At 34.3% G+C, this 26,932-nt stretch overlaps 1 protein-coding gene across 1 annotated transcript in view; it reads right to left on the reverse strand.

Moving 5' to 3' along the window:
* The window catches only part of MYO16 (myosin XVI), an 884,880-nt gene that overhangs the window by 210,975 nt on the left and 646,973 nt on the right, over window positions 1–26,932 (reverse strand). Inside the window, exons 24-25 of the mRNA XM_072621988.1 lie at window positions 11,862–12,014; window positions 7,392–7,592 (exon numbers count right to left, since the gene is read on the reverse strand). Of these exons, the coding sequence (XP_072478089.1) occupies window positions 7,392–7,592; window positions 11,862–12,014 (354 nt within the window). The remainder of the gene's footprint in view (window positions 1–7,391; window positions 7,593–11,861; window positions 12,015–26,932) is intronic.

Genomic DNA, 26,932 nt, shown 5'->3' on the forward strand with positions numbered 1-26,932 from the left:
ACAAAAATATTATGAGAAACTCCTTCCTCAAAAAAAAAAATCCATGCTAAAACCATAGTATACTATGCATATGGCATTGTCCCAATCTGCCAGTTAAGTAGTCCTATCAAAAAGAAAGGGAAACAAAAGAAATATGTTTAATTTCAGGTATAACAGTTCTGGCAAGGCTTGGACTTGGCTTGTGAGGTGGGCTGAAATCATCTAAGCTACTAGGAGTCATGCTTCTTCCCAAATCTGGAAGAGAGGAAGTTAATGAGGAATTAAAACTTGAGGGCAGAGTATTTTGCTGCCGAGGGGGTTTGCATCTCTTTCCCAAGATAATAGAGTACACACCAAGAAGAGGGAGTGTCTAGGAACCTGAAAGGAGTTAGGGATTGGGGCAGATATATAACAGGAAATAGGGAAGAACTGGTAGTCCTTATCTCCTCTCCAAGCCTTGTTTCCACTGGATGTTATTGGAACTCCTAAGTATCTATTATTTTGCTAAAGGCAGCATAAATGCTAATAAAAACAGATGGTTGTCCCTATGCGTTTCGTTTCCTTGTGCTCCTTGTTTTATAGCATGAAGGCACCACACACCTCTGGGAGCCATACTGGAGAAACTGATCTTTGCTAGTTCAAGACTGAGATCACAATCTGCTGGTTTTCTGTTGTAACCTTTTCTCTCTAACTAAGAACATAATCAAGGACCATTTATATTTTGTGAACCTATGCTAACTTGTACTTGTTTTTTTCATTTCAAATGAAGAAATTTGATGCATTTTGATAAACTCGTCAAATCAAATAATCCCTTGATGATAATTTACTGTGTTGCATACCTACTATGTGCCATTTATTGTGTAGGATTACTCTGATACAACTCAAAGATTTCTGTTACTCGGAAATTTGGTTGTCATAAGATTATCAATAAACAAGTTTCAGAATCATTTTGCAGGAGAAGTAGTCCTTTTATTTTAAAGAAAAAGGAATCAGTTATTTTGCAATTTAGGAAGGGATGAAAAATAAAACATTATTCTTTCTTAAAATCATTTTCAATAGCTAAGTTAACAGTTCAGTGAGGTGATTCATGTGAAAGCATGCAGAAAAGAAATGGATACTAATGCATAGAACCCAAAGTGCCTATGAGTTCTACTTCATGCCTTAGTTGAGGATGATGAGAGGGAAAAAGAAAGAATGAAATAAAAATACATCACAAAAAATTACACAAACACACAGAGTATACAAGAGCAATACATTTTTATTTAGTAAGAAAAAGCTCAGGTATGAATATATATTGGGTTCATAACAGGCTCTATTTCAAGTACACTATTGGAAAATATCAGAAAGAGAAAATATATCAAATGTGGTTTCTTTATGGAAGAAAAATTAGTAAAAATATGTAAGGACTAAGAAGAATAAACTTGAATTTTAAAGAGAAAATATAGGATGACTCACTGTAGTTAGACAACACCCAAGCTAGTAAGTCAATGCAATGGAAAAGTCTATCTTTACAATTTGTAATTTTAAAAATATGATTTGACTGACTTTTCAGGCAATAGACAAGTATGTGTTAAACACCTTCTATGGACCAAGTCCTACGCTATGTGCTAGGAACATACACCAAAGTGAGATGTGCAAACTGTGTGGTATTATATAGAGAAACATTTCTACTGAGATTGACTCTAGTCTCTTGTGTTGACCAGAAAAGAAAGACTTTTAATATAACATGATGCTGCAGATTATTCTTTATCTCTTCAAACTAAGATGCTATCAGGCAACACCACTGGCAAATAAAAATGTACAAGATTCCTAAGATTTCATATGAATATGATTTTTCAATCTCTTCTTTTCTAAAGAATGATCAACTAATGTATTCAGCATAGTTGTAATCATTGTGGGGCACATAGAAGTGGGAAACATTGTGCCCATACTTATTTTCCCAACACATAGACACACCACTCAACACTACTTCTCCCATTGGCCTTCCCTGTCATTGGCCTGGCAACTGTCTCTTCTAGCAATTCCATTCCTACTGCCTCCCTCAGCAGGCACAGCTACTATAAAAGTCCAGAAAGTATTATCATCATCAAAGTCCTTGGCACTGTCAAATAGTTCAGCATCAGAAATGGATTTAGTTTTGTCAATGGAAGTGATTCTACAAGAGTTTTGTTCATATATTAGCCTTATATACGTTATACACTCCAGCCAAACTAAATTACTTGTCCTTCACGTTGCTGGACTTCCCTTCTGCCTGGAAGAGGAAACCTCCCATATAATTGCCTCCCCCTCTGGGTTTTTTGGGAGCAGTAATTATTTCACTTTGTCATCCATACTCTCAACCTTTAGAACAGTGATTCACACTAAGTATTCAATAAATGCTTTTCATTCATTCATTCATGAATACTAAAATGTTAAGGAAAAGAAACACACTAACAAAAAGGAAAGAAAAACTTATTGCCAACTTAATTTGGAATAAAAATATTATACCTGGGCAATCTTGCATATTAATTTAACAAATTCAATTCAACCAGCATGTTAAGTGTCTATTATGCGTCAGACACTGTGGGACTATAGGTACTTGTGGACACAAAGATTAATAGCGTCCTTATGAAGTTTACACTTTAATAAGACAAATTGGTAAAATCCACTGCCAAATTCAGACCATGCTGAAAAAGGACATTAGTGGAGTAAAAGACATTCAAGAAACTCAATCACTTTTTTAATATTTTTGTTCAGTCAGATTTTCTCAAGAAAATATTTTTGTGTGAAATACGGGTGCATGCTTTCTGTAAACACAATCAATGAAAATGATTATAATAGGATAAAGAGATAAAATTACAAAATCCATAGGTGCACAAAAATATATTCCCTTTTCAGAAACCCAGCATCAAAATGTCACTTCTAGGGGATCCATCAACAAGCATTGATTAAACACCTACTATATGCTCATTCCACTCTATATGTGCTGCTCTGCCGGATTTTATCTCCACAGGAGAAGATGCCCTCTGATGTCCCCCCAATCACACACAGACACAGACACACACACACACCCATGCACACACACACACACTCACATTTTCCTACCTCATCGAAAGCCCCTTGGGGGTAAAGACTGTCTGCCTTTTTATTAATTGTATCCTTAGCACTTAGGATAGTCTCTGGCACACACTAGGCACACTACTACTACCACATAGTAGGCATACTACATCTTTATTGGATTGTATTGCTTAGTATGGTGCCAGGAGATTTAAACTCAAGTAGCACTTGAACGATTGAAGACAAAATGAAAAGGAGACAGTGGAGGATGAGGGATAAAGAGTGTTATGCAAACAACAAAATGCGCTTGGGCAGACTTTGAGAGATAGTGGAGGATAGAAGGGCATAGCATGACATAGAGTCATGAAGAGTCAGACACGACTAAATGACAGAACAACAAAGCACTTAATATATAGAAAACTACGAAATAAAATCAGATAGCTAGGCATTTCTCTTCCCAGTCTTAGGCTGAGTCTTAGTCTAAGCTGAGGCTTAGGATAGAAGCTAGCAATCAAGAATCAGGATATCCAAAAAGCCATTTGTGGTTCTAGACTTCTTGGAGGTGATATCTCTAACCCAAAGTGTCTTTTCAGTTCCTTAAGGGAGGAAGATATGCACTCAGTGACCAGTCTGGGAGCTTTTAAACTGAATTTAAACTGAATCATCGAATTCAGCAGAAATAACAACGGAATTTTCACATGTTAGAGAAAGATTATTTTAAGAGTTTCTGGATCTTCCCATAAACTCGTTTGAATAGCTCCAGCCCCTATCTCTCAGTTTATAAGTTGGACAGGACCAATTGAACCTGCCTCTCCCTACTATGAGACTAGGAAATGAAGTGCACAAGTGATGTCCTATTGTACAGCATTCCCAAAACTGGGTTTCCTTTGAATGCATACTGACAACCTATCACTATCTTATCATAAAAATCTGTCAAAATGTTTTGAGGTTCACAGAACATTTCTGGAAATGAAGAGAAGTTTACAACTTCCTACAATACTGAGCTCTTTCCTTAATACCCTAGGAAGCAAAAGTGGCAATAAGTGCCTGAAAAACTGATTTAAAAACAAAGAAACTTAGAATTCTCTGAATACTTTCTCTTATAACCTACACTCCCTACTTTATGCCGTAATAAAAGCTATTTTTCCTTGACCCACATTTATAGTCAAGAAAGGTCTCAGATGGTACTACTTATCTCTACGAATAGCTTTCCTCCTCTTCTCTAATACTAAATTTTAGAAGCCTTGCAATAAAATAATGCTTTTGATTTCAATTAGCTCAAAAAAGCTTTGATGAAAAATAAAACTATAGTAATAGTTAACAGTCTTTGCCAAACTACACTTTTGTTTCCCCTCATGATTCTTATTTTTAATTGCCAATAAAACTGATTGCAATTATCTAATTCTTGAACCATTATATAAATCACTATCTGGATGTTAAGGGCTCCCCTTGAAAGAGGCTAGCCCATAATCTTCTTAAATTCACTCCAGAAGACTTCAATTTAATTCCATTCTCATTAATTTGGACAATTAGTATTTCATGTATACCCTCTTTGTCACTTAAAAAAGAAACCTTTAATGAAGACTGATTAATACACTGTGCTCCTAAGAGAATTTAAAATTGAAATGGGTCTAGGAACATTCCTTAGTTCAACAAATATTTTTTTAAGCTTCTGCTACATGTAAAAGCACTTTGTAAGGCACTGGGCAAAAGTGAAAAAACAAATTGCACACATATCCTGTTAGCAAAGAGCTCATATTCTCATTGGGGTGGTGGGATCTGCTAAGTACAAGATTAATGATTCTCCAGCTTAGAATGTGACTAAATTCACAGGATAGGACAAATAGGGTAATTTGAGAGATTGGAGGAAGTGTAGATAATTTCATAAGGCGTTAATCTGGGAAAGTTTTATAGAGCAGTCAGTAACTAAGCTAGGCCTTAATGAGAAAAAAAGATTGCAAAAAAGGCGTGTTTATGAAAGTTGACATATACAAATAATTGCAAGCACATTAAGATAATTACAATAAAGGAACAACTAATTTTGTTTGCCTTAAATGTTCAGTACATGCAGGGGGAAAAGATCAAAATAAGACTTTGAAAAATATTTGGAAGTCAGATTATCTGTTGGGGTTGTGCCAAGGGGAGGAATTTCAGTTGTAATTCAAATACTGTTCTTAATTTTTTTTTAAAGAAGTCTCTTCTTTGCATCACTATGAACTATATATAGATAAAGATATGTACATGCATGCGTGTGTGTGTGTGTGTGTGTGTGTGTGTGTGTGTGAAGGAGCTTACAAGAAGTGAATTTTTTCAAGACAGTTCAGCAATGGATCAGTTCATCCTAGGCTTTGGATTAATCATTTCCTGTTACTGGCAGTGCTGTTGACCACCTATTTTAAGATGAAGTAATTTAAAATAAAATTATTTGATAAACTTTTAGTATAACATTTCAAAGAATAAAGAAGTATAGACTGAAAGAAGCATAGAGTGAAAACTCATCTCTAGACATCCAGTTAGCACAATGGATACGTATTGAACTTAGAGGCTAGACTACCTAGTTTGGAGTGTTTCAGATTCCCTATTTACAACATGGGGATAGGTAACATACAAAGCACTTTGTAGAACTCAAAGTGTTACATAAATGTGAGCTATGATTATTATTTCTAACAAATTTTTATTGCTTTCCTAAAATTTACTAACCAAATACTTCACTTTATAAATCTATTATTATAAAAGGAAAATAGACAAACAAAAAACTGATTGCTCTCCTATCACAATCACTCTGGCTCTGATCTTTATCTGTGAAGCTAAGAAATACTGTATTGAGACTAAGGAGGACAAATTTGGTAGTGGGAGAGAATTCAAATATTTTACCAGTCCATGATATATTTTGGGTTAGGGAATGTTTCTCTAGTCCAGTAGTGTCAAACTCAAACAGAAACGGGGGCCAACAAACCATGTATAAGGATGCCAGTGGGTTGTATATTGACTCAGTTTTAAAATGTAATATTTTTATTGTTTTATTGTATCATTATTTATTTTATGAAATGTTTCCTAATACATTTTAATTTGGTTTTGGGCACACTGGGAGTGTTGTGGGCCACATTCTACATTATATTTTTGACACCAGTGCTTCCTCTGCTCAAAGAGAAGACCACAGTCATACCTCAAACCACTGAGTCCCCTTTAGGAATCCATCTTCAAAATGTTTTAACTTATCTAATTATCATGGAAACCTTAGTACCTGGAAAGCAAACACCTAGGGATTTCATTTTAATGCATGGTACAAAAAAATGCAACTATCTAAAATTTTTGAAAGGTTTTTGTTGGCACACTCTTCGGTTAGATGTTTCATTCACCTGCTCTTATTAATGTGTGTGTGTTGTTTTTCTTTCAGTAAATTTTTCTACCTCACTGTGGCATGGATGGACTACATTGGTTCTTTCCAACTCTAGAACTATTATCCCATGATCTTAAGGAACATGGACATGAGTTTTGAGAGTCTATACTAGTGTAGCATAAACTATGGCCAGTTCTACCACCCTAGAAATGTTTAGAGTATGGATATGCCCAACAATTGACTGTCTGCTGTTGGAAGATCAGTCTATCTAAATCCAAAGAGACATTTCACTGCAAAATTGGTTAACTATAGATGTACACTATGTAAGTTAATCAAGATGATCATAATCTGCATTGATGAATTTTCAAGGGCTTTAAGTGAAGGCTAAGAAATCTGACTTCATCCAATTTGGAAAAGTTAAAAGTTTGGGTAGAGGAGAAGGTAACATGAACAAAGTTGTGGTTTAGAAAGACTGGTCTGGCCAAAATACAGGGGATGAGTGATAAAATATGTTTTTTTTAATGCAAATATATATGTATATATATGCTATCTTTTCCTTTTAAAAAATATTTGCTTAGAAAATGAAAGTAGAATTAACTCAATATTTAGACTCATAAAAATATCATATACTGTATATCAAAGGCTTCTAGGTCAAACTAAGAAGTATTTTATCCTGGTGCATTGGAAAGAGTAATGGATTGAGACACAGTATGCTTTGGTTTGCATCCCAAATTAGGCACTTCTGTAAAATATATGACCTGAAAAAAGTCCCTTCATCTTTCTGTTCCTCACTTTCTTCATCCATAAAAAAGAGACTGGACTAGATAACTCTGAAGATTTCTTCTAACTCTGCATCTATAAAAGTGGTCCTAGTCTTGGAAGACTTTTGAGAATTAGCAAGTCCAAAATGCATTCCCCAAAGCATCTGATTTGTTCCCCACCTTTCCTTTATAAAAATTATGTATTATAAAAGTTACGGCAATCCTAAAATGATCCCTTAGTCCTTTATCCATCACCTGCAGCTCACTGGACTTACCCGTCCTGCATAGTGCATAATAGTGAAGGTGGTACAATGATCTTTGAGAGCCACATTTCCATTCCCGTCTTTACTGGCAGAATACACTGCATTGGAGTTGGAAGATTCTAAGAGAGACTGCAGCCTTTTGGGAAGGTTAGATTCCAGGGATCCAAGCACTTGGCTTTCTTCATCCAACAAAGAGAGAAATCCAGATGGCTTCTGAAAAGCAAAAGAAACAATACTTTACAAAGGTTTTAGGCAGCACTTCTACTCTAATCCCTTCAGTTTGGTACTTTTTGGTTAAACAGAAAAATTGTTTAATATTTTGTGACAAAGAAAGTACTCATACCCACGACATTTTTTTAAAATTAGTACTAGGAAGTGACTTTTTAGACATTTTTATGAATTGAATTTCATCCTGACACATTTCATTGAAAATAATGGGATTACAGATTAAAGAGTTCTCATCGAAATGAGATTTTTTAAAAAATGTTGTTTATGTCAGGAAAGACAGTTTATTTTAATATATGGAAGTTTGGTCTAACCCAAACAAAGCACTTCATACTTCAATTAGGTAAAAAAAGAAAGAAAGAAATCACCACCAACAAACATGAGAAAGAAAAAAGACTGTCTCAAGATTATGTGACAAAATCCCACTCAGTAGGAAGTAGGAAGTGCCTTTATGACATTCCACAGTTCAGACCTAGAAAAAGCAACTGTGCAGAAGAAAGTTATAAATCTCAAATTAGAAGGCTGATCGTTTGTGACTGCCAAAGGAAAGAACTAAAGCACTACAGTATCCGATGTTCTAAAATTAATTCTGCATCACTGGAAAGGGCTGCTTAACAGTACTTCCCAGCCTCCAACATCTCCCCCATATTTAGCATACCATTCTGCCTACATAGTTTGGACATCTGTTGAACAACTTTTATACCTAGTGTTTTATATCATTTTACTCCCTCAATTGAGTCCCCAGGAAAATCGCTGGAGTAAATTTTAAAATGGCTTTTTAAATTAAGATAATTGGTTGAGTATATGCCCAGTAATGGATTGTCCTCTATAGAGCAAACTTGAGTTGGTTCTGAGAAGCTCTTTCCCAGAGTGTGACTTCCTTACTTCTCTGAAATACTCATATTTAGAAACTCAGATTTTTTAAATATTGATATAAAAAATAATGGTAACTTAGTGAGCAGAGAGATCTAATATATTTTGTGAATGTCCATACGTTAAAGCCTTAGCATGCCATTTTCCCAGCAAGGGCTAAAGATAGTTGAATTCATGAATAGGTTGAATAGGCAGCAGTCTTCAAGGTTTAATGTGAGGCTTTCAAACACACATGTACCATCCAGTTTTAGCAGCTGATATTCCACCTTATAGAGTGATTCCTTTGGGTCTTGAAGGCTTTTAAGAATTCCAGAGGACCTTATCATAATGCAAGTATTTATTAGAGGAGTCCCCTTTGACTGTCAACTAAAGTTAATGGTAATTATTTATATAATATTCCCAATTATCTGAGCTATCTAGTATTGTGGGAATAGGGCACAAAGTACTAGGTGTAGGTGACCAAGGATCTTTGGGCAAAGGAGAAATTCAGAATATAAAGTACTGATTTTTTTTTTTTTTTGAGAGAAAGAGAGAGAGAGAAAGAGATAGAGACAGCGACACCGAGAGTAAGAGAGACAGAGATTTTCAGCTAGAGGAATGAAAGACTAAGAAAGATTCATAGAAGTGAAGGAAGGGAAACATTTCAGCAGGTGAAGACAGAAGCTGTGTATTTCAAGCACTAGAGTTAGCCTGTATGAATACAGGCCACACCTGGGTGAGTGATGGATGAGAACAAGGAGCAAATATTCTGGTTGGAAAGCTCTTTAGGAAGGTTTCCACAGGGAAGGCATATTAGCCAATGGAGATAAGCATACCAGGCCTTTATTATGGATGTATTTTACCCTGAACAAAGGAAGGCTTTGCGCAGGGGAAGAGGGCACAAGTATACATAGGGGACAGTTACTAGAGACAAGGATATCATGGCCAGCACCAGATATTCAGTAACCAAAGAGAACATCTGGCTTATAAATTGATCTTCAGGTCATGATAGAAGTAAAACAGGGATTAATAATCTAGTGAGCAGCCTGAAATTTCTATAGTCCTATAAAATACAGATTGGACAGAGATCTAAGAAGGCCTTGAATATTAGTTTAAGAAGTGTGTGTTTTATTTTTAGATAATAAGGGACCAATATAGAAAATAATCATATAGACAGTGTGGGTACATGCAATTTCATTTGATCACAACAACCCTACAGAAAAGGCGATATCATTATTCATATTTTACAGATGAGGAAACTGTAGCTGAGAGACATTACCTGACTCCATCAGGAGCTGGTAAGTGTCTGAGGGTATGATATGAGCTCATGTTTTATCAATTTCAAGCCCAGTACCATAAATATATAAAAACATATATACATGTATGTGTGTGTATATATGTATGCATGTATACACACATACCTTCTGCCCCTCACTGTATCTAATTATAGTAAAAATTTATAAAGAATTTCATGGTTTGCAAAATGCTTGACATACATCATTTGATCATTACAATAACTTTGTGAGGTACGTTTTATTATTACACCCATTTTACAGATGAGGAAATTGAACCTGAGAGAGAGATAAAATGACTTGTCCAGGGGAAGACAGCTTGCAAGTGGTTAGGGTAGGATTTGAACTCAATTTTTCATGACTGAAAATCCTTTAACCATTACTCTAAGATCCTTTCCAATAGAAATCTTTGAATAAGAGAGTGTCACAGTTAGACATACATTAGAAACATAATTTTGGCAGCTATGTATAGAATGGATTGGAAAGGGAGAAAATGAAGAGAGACATGGAGACCAGTAAGGAAGTTATCACTGGTATAGTTGGGAGATCATGAGGTCTCAAATGGTAGAAATGAAGGTAAGTGAAGAGAAAGTGAAAGAGAAAGAATGATGTATTGAGATGTTCTAGAGAATTTGCCAAAAGAGATACCGGATATCAAAAATTACATGGAAATCAGGAGACAAACTTGTCTTCTTAACAATCTTCCCTCCAGATAAACTCTTATGAATATTGTCTTTGCTCTGGGATAATCTACATACTGATGAGAGGCAGTAGAATATAATAGAAAGAGCATGGACTATAGCATCAGAGGGCATCATATCAAACGTCAACTTATGAATCACGTATATATAGACATACATAATATATACGTGTATACATACATATATATATATATATATGTATATACATATATACATATATATATATATATAGTGAGCCATAGGAAGAGGGGCAGTAGTGCAATTTAAAGTAGGAAAGATATACTATGTGGTAGAAAACAGAAAAAAAGTATTTTTTGTGGGGGCAAAGAAACTTAAGTTGAAGAATAAGGACTATAAATTGGGGAATATAATGTGGGCTTGGGCAACATATACACACACAATGACAGATGAAAAGAGGGATAAGATTGGGGGGGGAAGGAGGAGATAAAAACAACTGTCATCCATTAATATTAAGGTGGGAGAGGAGGGAGGCAATTTGATTAAATTTTACCAGGGAAATTTAGATGAGAATTTTGGGGATTTTTCAGATTTTCTTTTAAAATGGAATAGATACCTTTTTTTTTTCTTTTTTCTGAGATGGCTCAAGAGTAGTTCCATCTAAAGATAAGGAGATAGACTGAGTGCCTTCTTGGGGTCCCTTCCAGCACCACAATTTAATGATTTTATGAATCTATTTCATCTATTTTTATATAAAGGAAGGGTAATGAATAGTATACTCTCTAAAGTAGCTGAATAGTGTCCTTTTCAAAGAACCATCAAGCAATTTCGATATGCCATCTATAAATACTCATAATAGCTTTATGTATGGGTCAGTGAATATTGATATCTACCCAATTTAGTTGGGGAAACTGAGGAAAAAAGTCACTTAGCACCTAATCTGAAGTTAAGCAAAGAAGAATGGACAAATCTGATTCTGAGAAATAAACCACGTTTTATTTTTTAAGATTTTTTTCCACCTAGTTTTAAAGTCTTGGCTAATATTCCACAATTGAAGTTCATATAACCTTTGACTATGAGTATTAAGGAAATCTTATGAATGTGTTTTACGATTCCTCTAGTCTTAGGGTTTATATTATAAATTGTGAACATTAAGAGCTTGCAGCTGTGCCAAAAGATGATTCTTTAGGGATGGAGCCAAAGTTGAGCATTTTTATAACAAGATGATCATATATTTCCACTACTCATTCAGTAAATTGGTAATTATCCAAGAGTTCTTTCGGGAAAAGGTGTTGTGTGTTCTTCAATAGATTTGGAAAGGTAATAAATATATTCAAGGATTTGTAGATGAAGAAGAAAAAAGTTCACTGAAAGGAAAGCAGTTTATCTCTATTATTTTAAGATTTTTAGTGCTTGAAAAATATCCAATTGTTCCATGTAGATTTGCAGGGTACCTGGAAAAAAAAATCCAAAGCTGCCGTCTGGTTACTAGGAGAATATGTTGTTTCCATGGTTACTCCCTCTTGTACACATTCTGTTTGCTCTTGTAGAAAAAGCACTTCATTGATATACTGGTGTATCTTCTCATTGGTCATGTTGACACAAAGCTATTGTGACAAAAAAAGAGAGAAAAAACATTTACAAAACAATTACGCAGTGCAGTATTAACTCTACTTTAAAAGAAGTGTTTGATGAAATGGAGACATATGAGAGTTCCAAACCAACTAGACCATAGGGGTAAAAGTATGTCATTGCTCTCACATGAGTCAAAATAAAAATTTTCACTTCATATTTTAATATAGCTTGTTTTAAACATATATCTTCAGTTGAATTAAGAGTTTTCAAAATTCAAATCAAACCTTACATTAGCCAATTGGCCTAATAATTAAAAAATAAATATCTCCTCCAGCTATTATGCTTTGTTCTCAATGAGAAATTAAAATTTCTAGTTATTTAAATGTCTTTCAAAATACATTTTTCCTTTACTGGAACAATGCTGTAGCCATTTGTGGACAGATTTTAAAGCTGTCTCTCATTTTAAATGTATTTGAATTGCTTTCAATATTTAAGACAAACAAAAAATGTCAGCCATTACTATCACTGTAATAATTCATATATGTTATATAATCACAGGAAACAGCTGTGTAGGAATAGTCAGTTCAGGACAGAATTGGAGCATCAAGCAATCAGATGGAGGAAGGTGAACAGAAAATCTCAGGATTGCCAAGGTAATATCTAGATGAAGTAGTATCGTTAGAGATGAGGGAATATAAAATATCTAGATGAAAATTGAAAGAAAAGTACTCTTCAATGCAATTAATAATCCAGAATTCAGAAAATCAGGCAGATCAACAGAATGGTACCAATTCTCACAACATGGAAGTGAGACATACCAAAATAGTGCTAAGATTTCTTCAATAATCATTAAGAAATATGAAATACCCAGTATGACCAAAGCATTCAGCTAGGTACTAGCAGTACAAATATGGAAAAAAGATATAGTTCCTGCTCTCAAGGACCATTTAATTTTCTTTTAAAGGTTTCTCTTGCACTTTTCGACTGTTTGTCTTGAAGAGAACCTGGTGCCTAGCTGTGAGTTATCCCCAAAACAAAAATATACTCCATATATTCTCTGATCCTAAAATGGGGCAGAGATTGGAAATCTGGGACAACAAAAGCATAGTTGTCCCTTCCATATCATGGGGATTAGGGGAGTAGTGCCTCTGGGATCTGAAAAACCCATGTAAATTTTTTTGACCCTCCCTTCATACCAGAGAAGGAAGGTCTGATTTTTTTTTTCTTTTATGGAATATATACAGTACCTTACTGTAAAATTTGGGTTGAGTATTTGGTCATAGGCTATATATAGGCCAATGTTAAGTAAAAATAAAGAAAAATAAAAAGGAAATAAAAATAATATGAAATACTACAATAATTTCTTATGCCAATCCATGACATACTAAAACCATGATATGTTGAAACCACAATGAGGAAATTTGTGATGTAGAAGAGATAACTTTACTTTGCATTTATATCTATCCATTCATCTATCTATCTAATCAATTTAAGTTTCTCCCTTTCTCTTCCCCCAAGGATTATTATTTCTTTGTGAGATACAAATTCATATGGCTAGATGAGGAAAATGTCTTTTGAACAATGTGAGGGAATTCCTCTTTAAGAACAGGCTGAGTGAGCTCACTACCTGAATTCTGATATGAAGCTGTATATCTGGATCCAAAACTCATTCTTACGTACTCAGCTCTATCTGCAGTATAGTCTTGGTTCTGTAGTAGCTAAACATATAATTGTAGAATCAGAGAGACAGCATATACAGATTTGCACACACACACACACACACACACACACACAAAGATGCACAAACTTACATATATACCACACCACACCATAATGGTCTCTGTAACTTCTCCTAGAGAATCAGTCTTCAGATGCATAAAAGCAAAGATAAATGAGAAATATGCAAGAGATCTAGACATTGGAGTCATGTCTTACTATGACTGGAATAATCTTTATCTGTTTCCCTTCTAATACATTTCCCAAACAGCTATCTCTGTCATGTGGTTTAAGGAATCCATGAATGATATTCTCTAGCTCCTTAAATTTGTTCCCTGCTGCATCAGCATAGGAAGAAGTCATTGTTGAATCACAAATTTCCTTCTTCTGTGGCAGTTAGGTGATGAAATCCATAGAGCACTTGGGATAGAGTCAGAGAAATAAATATGGCTTCAGACACTTACTAGTTGTGTCACTGTGGGCAAGTCACTTAATCTGAGACTCAGTTTTCTCATCTATAAAATGGAAATAATAATAGTACCAACTTTGCAGGGTTGTGTGAGGATCAAATGAGATAATGATGGCAAAACACTTAACATAGTATCTGGCATGTAGTATTATAAATATGTTAGTTTTTATTTTTATTCTGTCACATAACTATTATTCTTTGGTAATTCCTTAGCTTTTTTTGTACTGTTGAATCCTATGATTATTTCTAGGAGTGATCTTCCAGTCTTTCAGCTATTTGGCAAACATTTATTAAGTGTTTACTATGTGCCAGACACTGAGCTAAATATTGGGGATGTAAAGAAAGGAAGAAAAAAGATAGCTCTTGACTTAGAGGATCTCTCATTCTAGTGGGGGAGACAACATGCAAACAACTATATAGGAAGAAATTACAAGATGTAGTCATACAAGATATATACAGAATAGGTGGAAGATAATTTCTGGAGGAAGGCACTTGGAGAATGTTGGGACTGGGAAGGGTGAAGACTAGAGAAGCCCCCCCTGGACAAGTTCACACTTCAGCTAAATAATAAAGGATGCCAGGGAAGTCAGTAGACAGAAATGAGAAGGGAAAGCATGTCAAGCAGAAGGGACAGCCTTTGAAAAGCCACAGAGTTGGAAGATGGAGCTCACTGTGTGGAGGGGGAATAAAAAAGGAAGGTGAATTTTAAAGTATGAGGAGGAGAGTAAAATGTAAAATCTGGGAAGGTGAGGAGGTATCAGGTTGTGAGACGCTTTAAATTCAGAGATTCTGGAGAGTATAGGGAGCCAGTGGAGCCACTGGAGTTTAGTAATTGGGGTGAGGGTAAAATAATCAGACGTGGACTTTAGGCAAATCATTTTGGCAATGTGTGGATGAAGGACTGGAATGGAGAAAGCTTGAGCTACAAGTTCAACCAGTAGGCTATTTTCATAAAGCAGGCATGAGCTGAGGATAGCCTCTAAAATAGAAGAGGTTGTGTGAGAGCATATATCAGTGATGCTGTGAAGGTATAAATGACAAGATAGAACCAGATATGTATGTGAAATGAGTGCAAGAAAAGAGTTAGTCTGGAGGGGCACTGCCATATTATTTTTGATTCCTTGACATGTTGGGTAGCTTGGGAAGTTGAAGTTATTTAATATAGGAAGAAAATAAAGCTTTGATAGCTATTAAAATAGGATATATGGGCCACTGAATAAATTCCAAGGAAGACCTAATTTGGATTCACTGAGGTGGAGGGAGATTCAGGAGAGAAAAAAATCTAAAAATTATTGGTTTACCAATAAATATTGGTATATTTATTATGAAAAAAAGAGCCTGGACAATATCTTCCAAGAAATCATCAAGGAAAATTGCCCTGATGTCCTAGGTCCAGAGGGCAAAATAGTCATCAAAAGAATCTACCAATCACCTCCTGAAAGAGATCCCAAATTGAAAATGCCAAGCAATTTTGTTGACAAATTCCAGAACTATCAAGTTAAGGAGAAAATACTGCAAGCAGCCAGAAAAAAAAACAATTCAAATATCAAGAAACTATAGTCAGGATCACACAGGACCTTGCAGCTTCTACATTAAAAAATTGGAGGGCTTGGAATATGATATTCTGTAAGGCAAAGGAGCTTGGACTACAACCAAGGATCAACTACCCAGAAAAATTGAGTGTAATATTTCAGGCAAGGAGATGAACATTCAATAAAATAAGGGATTTCCAGACCTCTTTGATGAAAAGGCCAGAGCTCAATAGAAAATTTGATTTTCAAATACAAGACTCAAGAGAGGCATAAGAAGGTAAACAGGGGGGAAAATGTTATTCAATATGGGCAAACTGTTTACATTCCTATATGGGAGGATGATACTTATTAATCTTGAGAATTGTATATTTATTATGACATTTAAAAGGGATATGATAATTGATCATATTAACAGATGAATTTCCAATTGAAATCCACCAACATTTAAAGAACAATTAATTCTAGTACTACATAAACTGTTTGAAGAATAAAAACAAAGGTAAAGAAGGAATTGCATCAAATTCTTTTCTGTGACACAAATGTGGTCTTGATGCTTAAACCAAGGAAAGCCAAAAGAGATAAAGAAAGCTATAGACCAATTTCCCTGATGAATATTGATACAAAAATCTTAACTGAAATTCCACCAAGGATATTTCAACAATATATCACAAAGATCATACACTATGACAAGGCTGAATCAATCAACCATATCAATGACAAAAAATGACAGAAATCATACACTTATTTTAATAGAGGCAGAAAATCCTTTTGACAAAATACAAAACCCATTTCTTTTACAAGTAAAAAAACAGGAAAAAATGAAACCTTTCTTAAAATGATAAGTAATATCTATCTTAAACCAAAAGCAGGCATTATCTGTATAATATGGTATATATGACATAATATAAAGATAAGCTAGAAACCTTTCTAGTAAAATCAAAGGTAAAGCAAGTTTGTCCATTATCGATTATAATTCAGGATTGTATTAAAAATGGTAGTTATGCTAATAAGACAAAAAAGAAATGGAAGAAATAAGCATAGGCAATGGAGAAACAAACTATAACTTTATGCAATGATATGATAAATTACTTAGATTACTCTAGAGAGTTGACTAAAAAAAACCTAGTTGGAACATCAGACAATTTTGGGAAAGTTGTAGGATATAAAATAAAACAACAGAAATTGGGATCTCTATATATTACCAATAAAATTCTGCAAAAAGCAATAGAAAGACAAACTGCATTTAAAATGTACAGACAATATAGAATATTTAGAAATCTGCCCACCAACATGACTAATATGGTAACCCATATAGAGCTCAGCCACTTAATGTAGTACCATCACAAATGAGCTATAACATATGGAAACTTAGGTGGTCACCTCTGTACTGAGTCAGAATTGTCCAGGGTTCAAATCCTGCCTTGAAAACTTAAAAGATTTGTGGAACTGGGCAAGTTACTTGAACTGTAAAGAACAAATGACATAATATATGTAAAGAGCTTTGCAAATCTTTAAGGACTATATAGATTTTAGCTGTTATCATTAATACAGAGTCAAAATTAGATCATCCTAGAACAGAAGTTCTTAACTTGTGTTCCATAAACTTGTTTTTTATTATCTATATTTCACATTTATACTTAATAGTTGCATTTTAATAAAATTGCTTCCTCTGTCATCTTATGTATTTTCTTTTATATATTTAAAACATTCTGAGAAAACTCTATTGACTTCACCTAACAGCCAAAGTTCTAGGTGATCCATGACACAAAAAAGGCTAAGGATCACTTTCTTAGACACTATCCCAAAATGTCTGTAAGTATGTGACATCACCACACTCAAGCCAATTTTTATGTCATGTCAGAATCTCTAAGGCCCAATAAAAAGGATAACAACAAAACAAAAAACATATATATGGGCTCAATATGGGTTTTGATTATTTAAATGAATTAAACTCTTGATTAAATTTAGAGATAGAGTAATAATGGAATAATATACTATTCTTTTATTTGCACATAATTTAAATATAGCAAGTAAACATTTTACCTTATCATGATCTGGAGGTGGAAGGGGTTACTCAAAGCTTATGCCAACTGCATATAAGCTCAAAACGTTTTCAGTATTGGTCTAAGGATGGTCATTATGTTTGCTTAGTACCAGACTAGCAAAACTCAAAGAGACTCATTTCCAACATGGTCCAAGGAAATTTAGTGGTTTTTTTTCCTTTTTTTTTAACTTAGTGACTCTTGAGGGTTGACTATGAAGTTGTAAGTTGGTTATGATCTCTGTCAGTGAAGGGGAATTTTAATTCAAATGAAATCAGGTATCCTTGAAACAGTGAAGAATAGTAATAAATTGGGAATGTCCATACTGAGCACCTAGGCAGGAACTAGGGTTGATCTGTTATCTAACAAGTCTATCAATAGCATTTGTGCTAGAAACAATAGCATTTACGAAGCATCTATTACATGTCAGACACTGTGCTAAGCACTAGGGATACAAAGAAGGGCAAAAGATAATCTACCAAAGAATATACTATAATAGGAAGACAACATGTAAAGAATTATGTACAAACCATGCAGAGAGAAAGCCTTCTAGAAATGGAAAACAGTGAGTAAAAAGGCACAAATATGCAATATAGAACATGTGAGAAGAATAGAAAACAGTCTAATATAGCTGGATCACAAAATATATGGAAGGGATGGCCGTATGCACACATATGCATATAATATATATGTATATGTGTACACATACACACACACACAAAGAAAGAAGCATGCACACACACATACTATATACAAACATGAGCATTTTTAAAATATAATCATCTATAGGGAATCCCATTATCTTTTTTATCCTGACCTGGGTAACCCCTATGAAAGTGGGATATACTTTTGAACCTATGTCAATGTTTTCAACCTACATAAACATATATATTTCAACATAATAGCATCCTTTAAAAATTCCTATGAATTTTGGATTTTTGTTTCTTTCAGATATCCTGATAATCTCTTAACATCCTGAAAATTACATCTCTTCCATAATGAATTTCCTTTATAAATACTTCACCTAACCCAGCTGTTTTGACATTTGTTTCCCTTTCAGTGTCATTTTTGCTTCCCCATATAACATATTAGAAACTGTGAAATTAGAATTCAGATATGGTGATCTTTACTGTTAATGATTAATAAAACAGTTTATCTTGAAGATAATAATAATCTTGAAGATTCTTTCCATTGTTTTGTTTCATTTTTCACTTTTGATTTTCATTCTTAAGTATTCCTGAACTCATCTCACTTATTTAGGTTTTTCTGCAAGCTTTTTCTAAACTTGAATCCCCATGACTTCTTTAATGAGAGGATACTACTTACAATACCTCACCAGCCTATTCGATTTGTTTCGCAAGTTGGATTATATTATAAACTGGTATTTCCCTTGATGGATTCTATACATCTCTTCTTAGCAAGGAACTCAAGGGTTGACTGGTTGAGGCAAATTCTAGATATTATTCTCCTTGAGCTTCATTTATATCAATTAAATTGCTGTAAAAATAGTAATAGGAACAAAATTCTTTGAGTGATAGCATTTGCCAAAAACATTTGTTCCATTTCCCATTTTCACTATTCAAAGCTTATTTAAATAGGATATGTTTGATTTGTTTCAATTTTAAAACCTATCTTATTTTTATTCTTTCTTCTACATATTATTTTCATCTTTGATTTGACTCATTGATAATCGCTGTCTCCCGACCTCTGCCTTTCTTCAGTTCTCCCTAAGGTTCCATTTATGCCATGAAGCCTTTCAGAGTGTTCCTTAATTTTAGTGCCTTCTCTCTCAAATTAACTCCAATTTATCTTGTTTATATCTTGATTGCACATAGCTGTTTGCACGTCATTAGAACATGAGGTCCCTGAGAGCAAGGACTATTTGTTTGTTTGCTTTTATCTTTGTAGTCTCAGATTTAGCTTAGTGCTTGGAACTTAGTGGATGCTTATAATTGCTTGTTAACTTGACTTACTTTATACAAACAGTTGACTGAGAAATGACTCCCATATTAGTAATCAATCCTTTCATGTGAAAGATATAATCAAGTTGTGAATGTTTGCATAATCTTTCTTATAATGTCCAGTTCCTCCTTCTTCTAGAAGAAAATATCTACATGATATAGGAATGAGACTTGTATGTAATCTAGAAGTGCTTAGCCTCTTTCATTTCTTATACTTTATTCATATTTTCCAACATTTTCGGGGGTTTTTGTTCACTATGCCCATCTTTTCATTGAAGTCTCAAGTATTCATTAAATTAATGGGGAGAGCTTTATGAAGTTCTTTGTGGAATTTCTCCACCTTCTCATTTCACTGCAACTGCTGTTACTGAATAAATTGTAATAACTTCTTGGTGATTACTTAACTAATGTCCATCACCAGCTGTGCAACATAAAATTACCTCTCCCCCTCCCAGAAATGTTTCATGCTTTTGTAGGCGCAGTAAGACTAACCTCATCAACGTCTGTCTTTCCTCCTCTAAGGAGGACCACCCTATAAAATATCCTTCCATTTAGATGGAACTGATTTGATTCAGTTTCGCTGTCAATACACCCACTCACTGCTCACTAAACAATCATTTGCTATTTAGAGAATAAAGAGTTAAATTAATGTTTATTATGGTCTAAGTAAGCTTCTTAGGATGCCTGACCCATTTTTTTCTGTTACTCTGTCACCATCACTACAGAAAAGGGTCTGAACTTAGGTCCATTTATTCGTTTTACTTTGTTCTGTGGGTTGCCATGGCCTAAGAATTTATCACCAAGTGGCCAGTCGACTGGTAATAAGCTTCTCTTGACTTAGCTCAGTAAGTGCTCAAAAAGTAGAAACATTCTGTTGCTAGGACTGCAGGAAAAACCTCTCCAGCATTGTAGAGCTGGAGCTCCTTTAGAAAGGCTTTTCAAAACTCAGGTTCACCTTCACGCCATAATAATGCATCAGAGTGGGAAGTTGGAGAAGTATATTAGACGAGTATCTTTAATGTTGACCAATAGATTATAATTATGTGTTAAAAACTAATAGCACCGTTATTTTTGATTGTTAATTCATGAATAAATCTTTCCAACATATATTTGGATTTGAGAGTATAACTGTGGGAGAAGAAATAATGAAATAATGATGAAAATGATGATAATATCTGGTATTAATAGAGTGTTTTAAAGTTTGCAAAGCGCTTGGCACACATTATCTCATATTTATGCTATTACTGTGAGGTAGACAACAGGAATGGGCAGCTAGATGACACAGTGGCTAGAGCACCAGGCCTAGAGATGGTAAGATTTTAGCTTAAATCTGGCCTCAGAAACTTACTAATTATGTCACCCTGGGCAAGTCACCTAACCCTGCTTGCTTCAGTTTCCTCATCTTTCAAAGGAGCTGGAGAAGAAAATGACAACAGCTCCAGTATCTTTGCTAAGAAAACCCCCAAAGGAACCAGGACTGAAACAAGTGAACCACAGTAATAATAGACAATAGAAGTATTATTATCCCCCACAATTTACCAATTAAAGAAATCTAAGATTTAGAAAACTTAAGTAAAACTCCTTTTGCCACACATTTAGCAATGTTCAGAATTAAGGTTCAAGCTTAGTTTTAAGTTCAAGATCAGCATTTTTTCCCTATTCTGCCCAATGGCCTGTCTCAGAAATAAATGAGAGCTGGATGTTGAAACCTTAAACTCTAGAAAAAACAACAGAAATATGAAGGGGCTGGGATGAATAACAGAAATGAGAAAAAATGTATAACATAAGTTGTTTTAAAAATATAAATCAAATACCTGCTTTTTTACTATTAACACACCAAGTAATGGATAAGGGAGACCCGCTAACTAAGCGAGGGTGATTGGAGCTGTGGGACAGTATGCTGAAAGGATCTGTTGATTTTTGCCTCAATTAGGTGAACACTTCCTCTACTTCCCAATCTACCACTAATCTTTAACTGAAAGTAGGAGAAAGGTATATAGCACAGAGCTCTTTCACAACTACTTCATTAAAGTCTGATAAAGAGCATTAGACTAAGTTGTGATGGAGAAAACCAAGGAGAATCTACACTGGACTATATTTCAAGTTCAAGATCACAAATTTAACCCAGAACAAAGTTACTAGTATAAAGACTGTAAACAGGGGTGGGCACATCACTTAGATCAAGTAGGATAATGCATTTAGCCTATTGACCCGGCAATATGTCTACAGCTAAGTAACAATGACAAAGAAAATGGCCTGTGGATCAGGACTAAATCTTCAGTTCTGTTTTTCTGAATCTGCAGACCTTATCAGACAGGGAGTAGGTCCAGCAACTCTCTATTAAAACATCAATTAGTAGAAGCCTGTAATTTTTTTGCTTAGACCAAAGAAAGGGTCAGTGGCTTGATAATCCCAGCCCAGGAGGGCTATGGTCTGGTCAGATAGTGCCCACTGAAATTTTTCAACTTGCTGCTGATCTGCCCCATGTCTGAGGATCTTGAAGAACACAGTACTCATTATCTGGAAAATCTGGCAATAATATCCCGACAATCCAGATCAGCACCCAAAAGGCTCCCCTTCAAGTGTACAAAGAAATTGGTTCTACCATAAAGTCAGGATTCAATAAAGAAGACTGTAAGAATGACTAAATAACCAAAGAAATACTAGTAGTGTGGATAGTATGGAACCAAGGATACCCAAGACATAAGGAATGTGCACAACAAGGGAATGGATACAAAACATAAATGGAAAAAACATTTAAATAAAGCTATACCCTAGCCACAAGGTCACCTATATTTCCTAAATGAAATAATTTAGTGTTTCTATAAGCTAAAAATGGCATTTTAAAAAATGATTCTATATGGAAAAAATGGAAATGAGAGTTCTGGATGAAAGATTTGGAAGAAGAATTAACAGTTTAGTAGAGGAATTAGGGGGGACCAACTATAAAATAGCAATCCATAAGACAACAAGAAATATTAAAACAATATTAAGTGACAAAAAAATAGAAGAAAATCTAAGGTATTTCATTCTAAAAAAAAAATGACCTGGGAAACAGATTATGGAGAAATGAGTTAAGAATCACTGGGCCAACAAAAAATTGCTTGATATCTTATTTCAAGAAATCAGGAAAGCTAACATCTCATATGCATTAAAGAAATAAAGTGAAAATGCAAAAATTTCTGACAAGTAGGCAGAGAAGAAAAAGAGTTCAAGAACTAAGGATTCACATAAGAATCACATGACTTTTGGTAGCTAAAGGAACAATTTTAAAGGAACAGAGAGTTTTTAATATAATATTCCAAAAGAAGAAAGATATAGGCTTAGAATCAAGAATGATTTACCAGAAAAAAACCCTGAAAATAACACTATTGTGGGACAAAAGGAGAAGAACAGATCTTTAATGAAATATATTTCCAAATATTCTTGGTGAAAATACAAAAGCTGAATAGAAACTTTGAGATGCAAAAACCTAATTGGGGGAAAAAAATATAAAACAGTATTTACAAGTGAGCAATCAGAAGGGATATCACAAAGATAAAATATTTGTGTTCTAATAGGGGGAGATGATACAAGTGTCCCCTCAGAATCCTAATTCCATCATAGATCATACAGAGAGTAAAAGAAGACAGGAGGCATGTAAATGTTTGTTAGCATGATTATAAAGGAGAAAGGAAACGGAATGCAAAAGGATTACAATAGAGAAGAAGGGAGTAGGAAATATGTGGGAATTTAATATCGTACATAATCAGGATTCATGATTAGAAGACTACACAAACAAGGAGGAAAGAGTGAGGAGAGCAGGCATCATTTGAACTTTATTTTCATTCTGAAAGGACAAAGGAAGAGTTTGATATGGAAATTAAGAGGCCAACACCACTTCACACTGTTGAAGTAAAAGATTTTTGGGAAGACATGAGAGGATCTGGAAATTTCCATCGTGACCCTGTCTCAGCTGACTACAATAAGGATTTGGGGAGAGTTTTTTCTTGGCTAAGATCTGGGACTCTATTTTTCTCTTAGTTGAGTTGAGTTAACTTGCTCCCAGTGGGAGAGCTCCTTCGCTCTATACATCCTCCAATGTTTAGTTTTTCTGATTTTCTTTTTGCCATATTTTGTACATATGGGGTTTCTTTGATGACTGCTTCATGTGTGTTCATTGTGAAACTGGTATTTTGTGGGAAGGGGGTCCTCCTTTCTCCCAATACAGAGAAATGGTGACCAGAAGTTAGACTGAATATCATCACATCCCCTGAACTATTAAGATTTAAGGGACCAGAGAGATAAAATTTTAGCCGGGTCTCCCCTCTCTCAGAGATCAGAAGGATTTCAGGCCAAATTTCCTGCTCCTTCTCCTTGCAAGAATGAAAGTCTCCCTTGGAGAAAGTTGAGCAGAATAGGCTAGCAATGTTTATTTTGTCTCCTTTCAAGCCACACAGAAAGGCCACTTTGCTACAGACTATGGGAGAGCCCTAGGCTACACATGGGTTCCCTTTATACCTAGACTTCTCTATGAAAACTAACCCCAGAGGGTGGAATGTAAAGTAGTTTTAAAAAAAAATAAAGGGTAAGAACCTGAGATTAGCATTTGAGCATGGAAAAGAGAAGAATAAAAAAGTGGAAAGAGATGATTATCAAACAGATCACTAGTGCTCAGCACATTCCTTTCACACCATTCTATTATTTGGAAAAATGAAGGCAAAGAGAAAAAAATAAGGAAACAAATGTAAAAGAAGGGCATGGAGGAAAATGTACAATTAACAACTATAACTGTGAGTGTGATTGGATGAACTTACCAAGAAAAAAGAGGATAAGATTGCAAAATGGTTTAGAAAGCAGAATCCAAAAACTTTGTTCACAAGAAACAGATTTAAAACACAAAGATTTACAAAAATATCAAATAAAGTTCTAACACAAAATCTATTATACACAAGCTGAACTCTAAAATGCAAGTGTGGCAATAGTAATTTCACATAAGGCGACAGCAAAAGTAGTGATAATTTAAAAAAGTAGAGACTATGCTGAAAGGTGCTACAAACAATGAAATATTTTTCAATATTTAACATATATACAACAAATTGAATGACATCTAGATACTTAAAGATAAAGTCAAATAAGTTGGAGGAAGAAATAAATACTAAACCCATGATAATAGGGCCTTTTGATATACCTCTTTCAGACCTAGGGAGATCTAATTTAAAAATTCAAGAAAGAAAATAAGAACCTGGATAGAATTTTAGAAAAATTAGACATGATAAATTTGGCAATTACTAGAAGAAAATTATGTAAATTATAATGAAAATCACCTGGACGATAAAAGTTCAAGAGTCTCAAGAAGAATAATTTTTAAAATGCAAACAAAAACATTCTGATATTGATAGCTATCAAATAATTTGACAATGCTTAATAAACAGAGAAGTCAATCAGTGAAACTGAGCAGTTGCACCACATGCTGAAGAAATCAAACCTACCAACCTAGTGTTCAAGAAACCAAGCTTATGGGTGTAATGACTCACTATTTGAGAAAACTGGTAGGGAAAAAAAGAAAAATATAAAAATTAACTATAGGTTAATACTGTACATTGTATATCAAGATAAGTTCCAAATGCCTGCATTATCTAGATATAAAAGTTCTCATCTGAAGCAAATTAAAAGAGCAAGTAAGAGATTTACAGTTAGATCTAAGAAAAGCATTCATGACAAAAAAGAATAGGATCACTGAAGATAAAATGAGCAATTTTGATTACATAATTTACAATTCTCATAAAATTAGAAAGAATGCAATTGATTGCAGGACAATCTTTGCATAAAGTTTCTCTGATAAAGGTTTCATTTCACATATAAACAATTGATTCTAATTTATAAGAATAAGAGCTATCACCCAATTGACAAACAATAAAGGAATATAAGAAAGGATCTCTCATAGGAAGAAATTGAAACTATCAACAGCCATATGAAAAATGCTTCACATTATTAATGACTACAGAAATACACATTAAAGTTACTCTTAGATTCCATCTCATACCCATCAGATTGGCAAACATTATACAAGAGAAAAATAACCAATGTGAAAGAGTCTGTGTGAAAACAGGTGCATTAATGCAGGTAGTGGATCCATGAATTTTTCAGCCATTCTCAAAATCATATTGGATATCTGCCCCATAATATACTAAACTGCATAATATTTTTTTTTGCAGTGATAATACATCTTGGACAATCCCCAAAGAAGTCAAAGAATGAGAAAAAAGGACTCATTTGTACAGAAACATTTATATTTTCCAAAGAACTATAAAGGTAGGAGAAGTCCTTAAACAGGGAAATGGACTAAATAAATTATGTCATAAGAATTTAATAGAACATATTCAATCTAGTGATAAATGATGAAATGGACAATTTCAGAGAAAACTGTGAATACTTTAATGAAGTGATGAAGAATGAAATAAGAAGAACCCTGAGAACAATTTATATACTAAAAACAACATTGAAAGATGTAAGATGGGAAGAGAGTATTTCTTTACTACCTCCAGTGTGTGAGGCACTGTGTTAAGTACTTTTTACAAATATCATCTCATTCAATTCTTTCAGCAATTTTCATACTCTTTGACCCAGCAATATTACTTCTAGGACCGTATCCCAAAGAGATTATGTAAAGGGAAAAGGTTCCACATATACACAAATATTTATAGCAACTCTCTATGTGGTGGCCAAGAAATGGAAACCAAGGGAACGTCCATCAATTGGGGAATGGCTGAACAAGTTGTGGTATATGAAAGTAATGTAATACTATTGTACTATAAGAAATGACACACAGGAGGACTTTAGAAATGCCGGGAAAGACTTATAAGAACTGATGCTGAGTGAAATGAGCAGAACCAGGAGCAGAACCTAAAACATCCCCAAAGTACTCGATGCAAGATGCCATCCACCTCCAGAAAAAGAAATATGGAATCAGAAGGCAGAATGAAACAGACTATTTTTTGGGGGGTAGGGAGTGAGAATGAGAGAAAAATTACTTTTGAAATCCACTAACAAAAGATTTAAAAGTGCAATTATCCCTTCTTCATTGCAACTTACTCCACTGCAGTTTCAATACATCACAGGTTGACCTAAGAATTATGTTTCATCTTTTAAAAATTCATATTTATTTTGTTTTTTTATTTCTTTTTCATACAGTATTTTTATTTAACATTGGCCTACATATAACATATGACCAAATACTTAACCTAAACT

Source organism: Notamacropus eugenii, chromosome 6 (genome assembly GCF_028372415.1).
Source record: "Notamacropus eugenii isolate mMacEug1 chromosome 6, mMacEug1.pri_v2, whole genome shotgun sequence".
Taxonomy (NCBI): Eukaryota; Metazoa; Chordata; class Mammalia; order Diprotodontia; family Macropodidae; genus Notamacropus; species Notamacropus eugenii.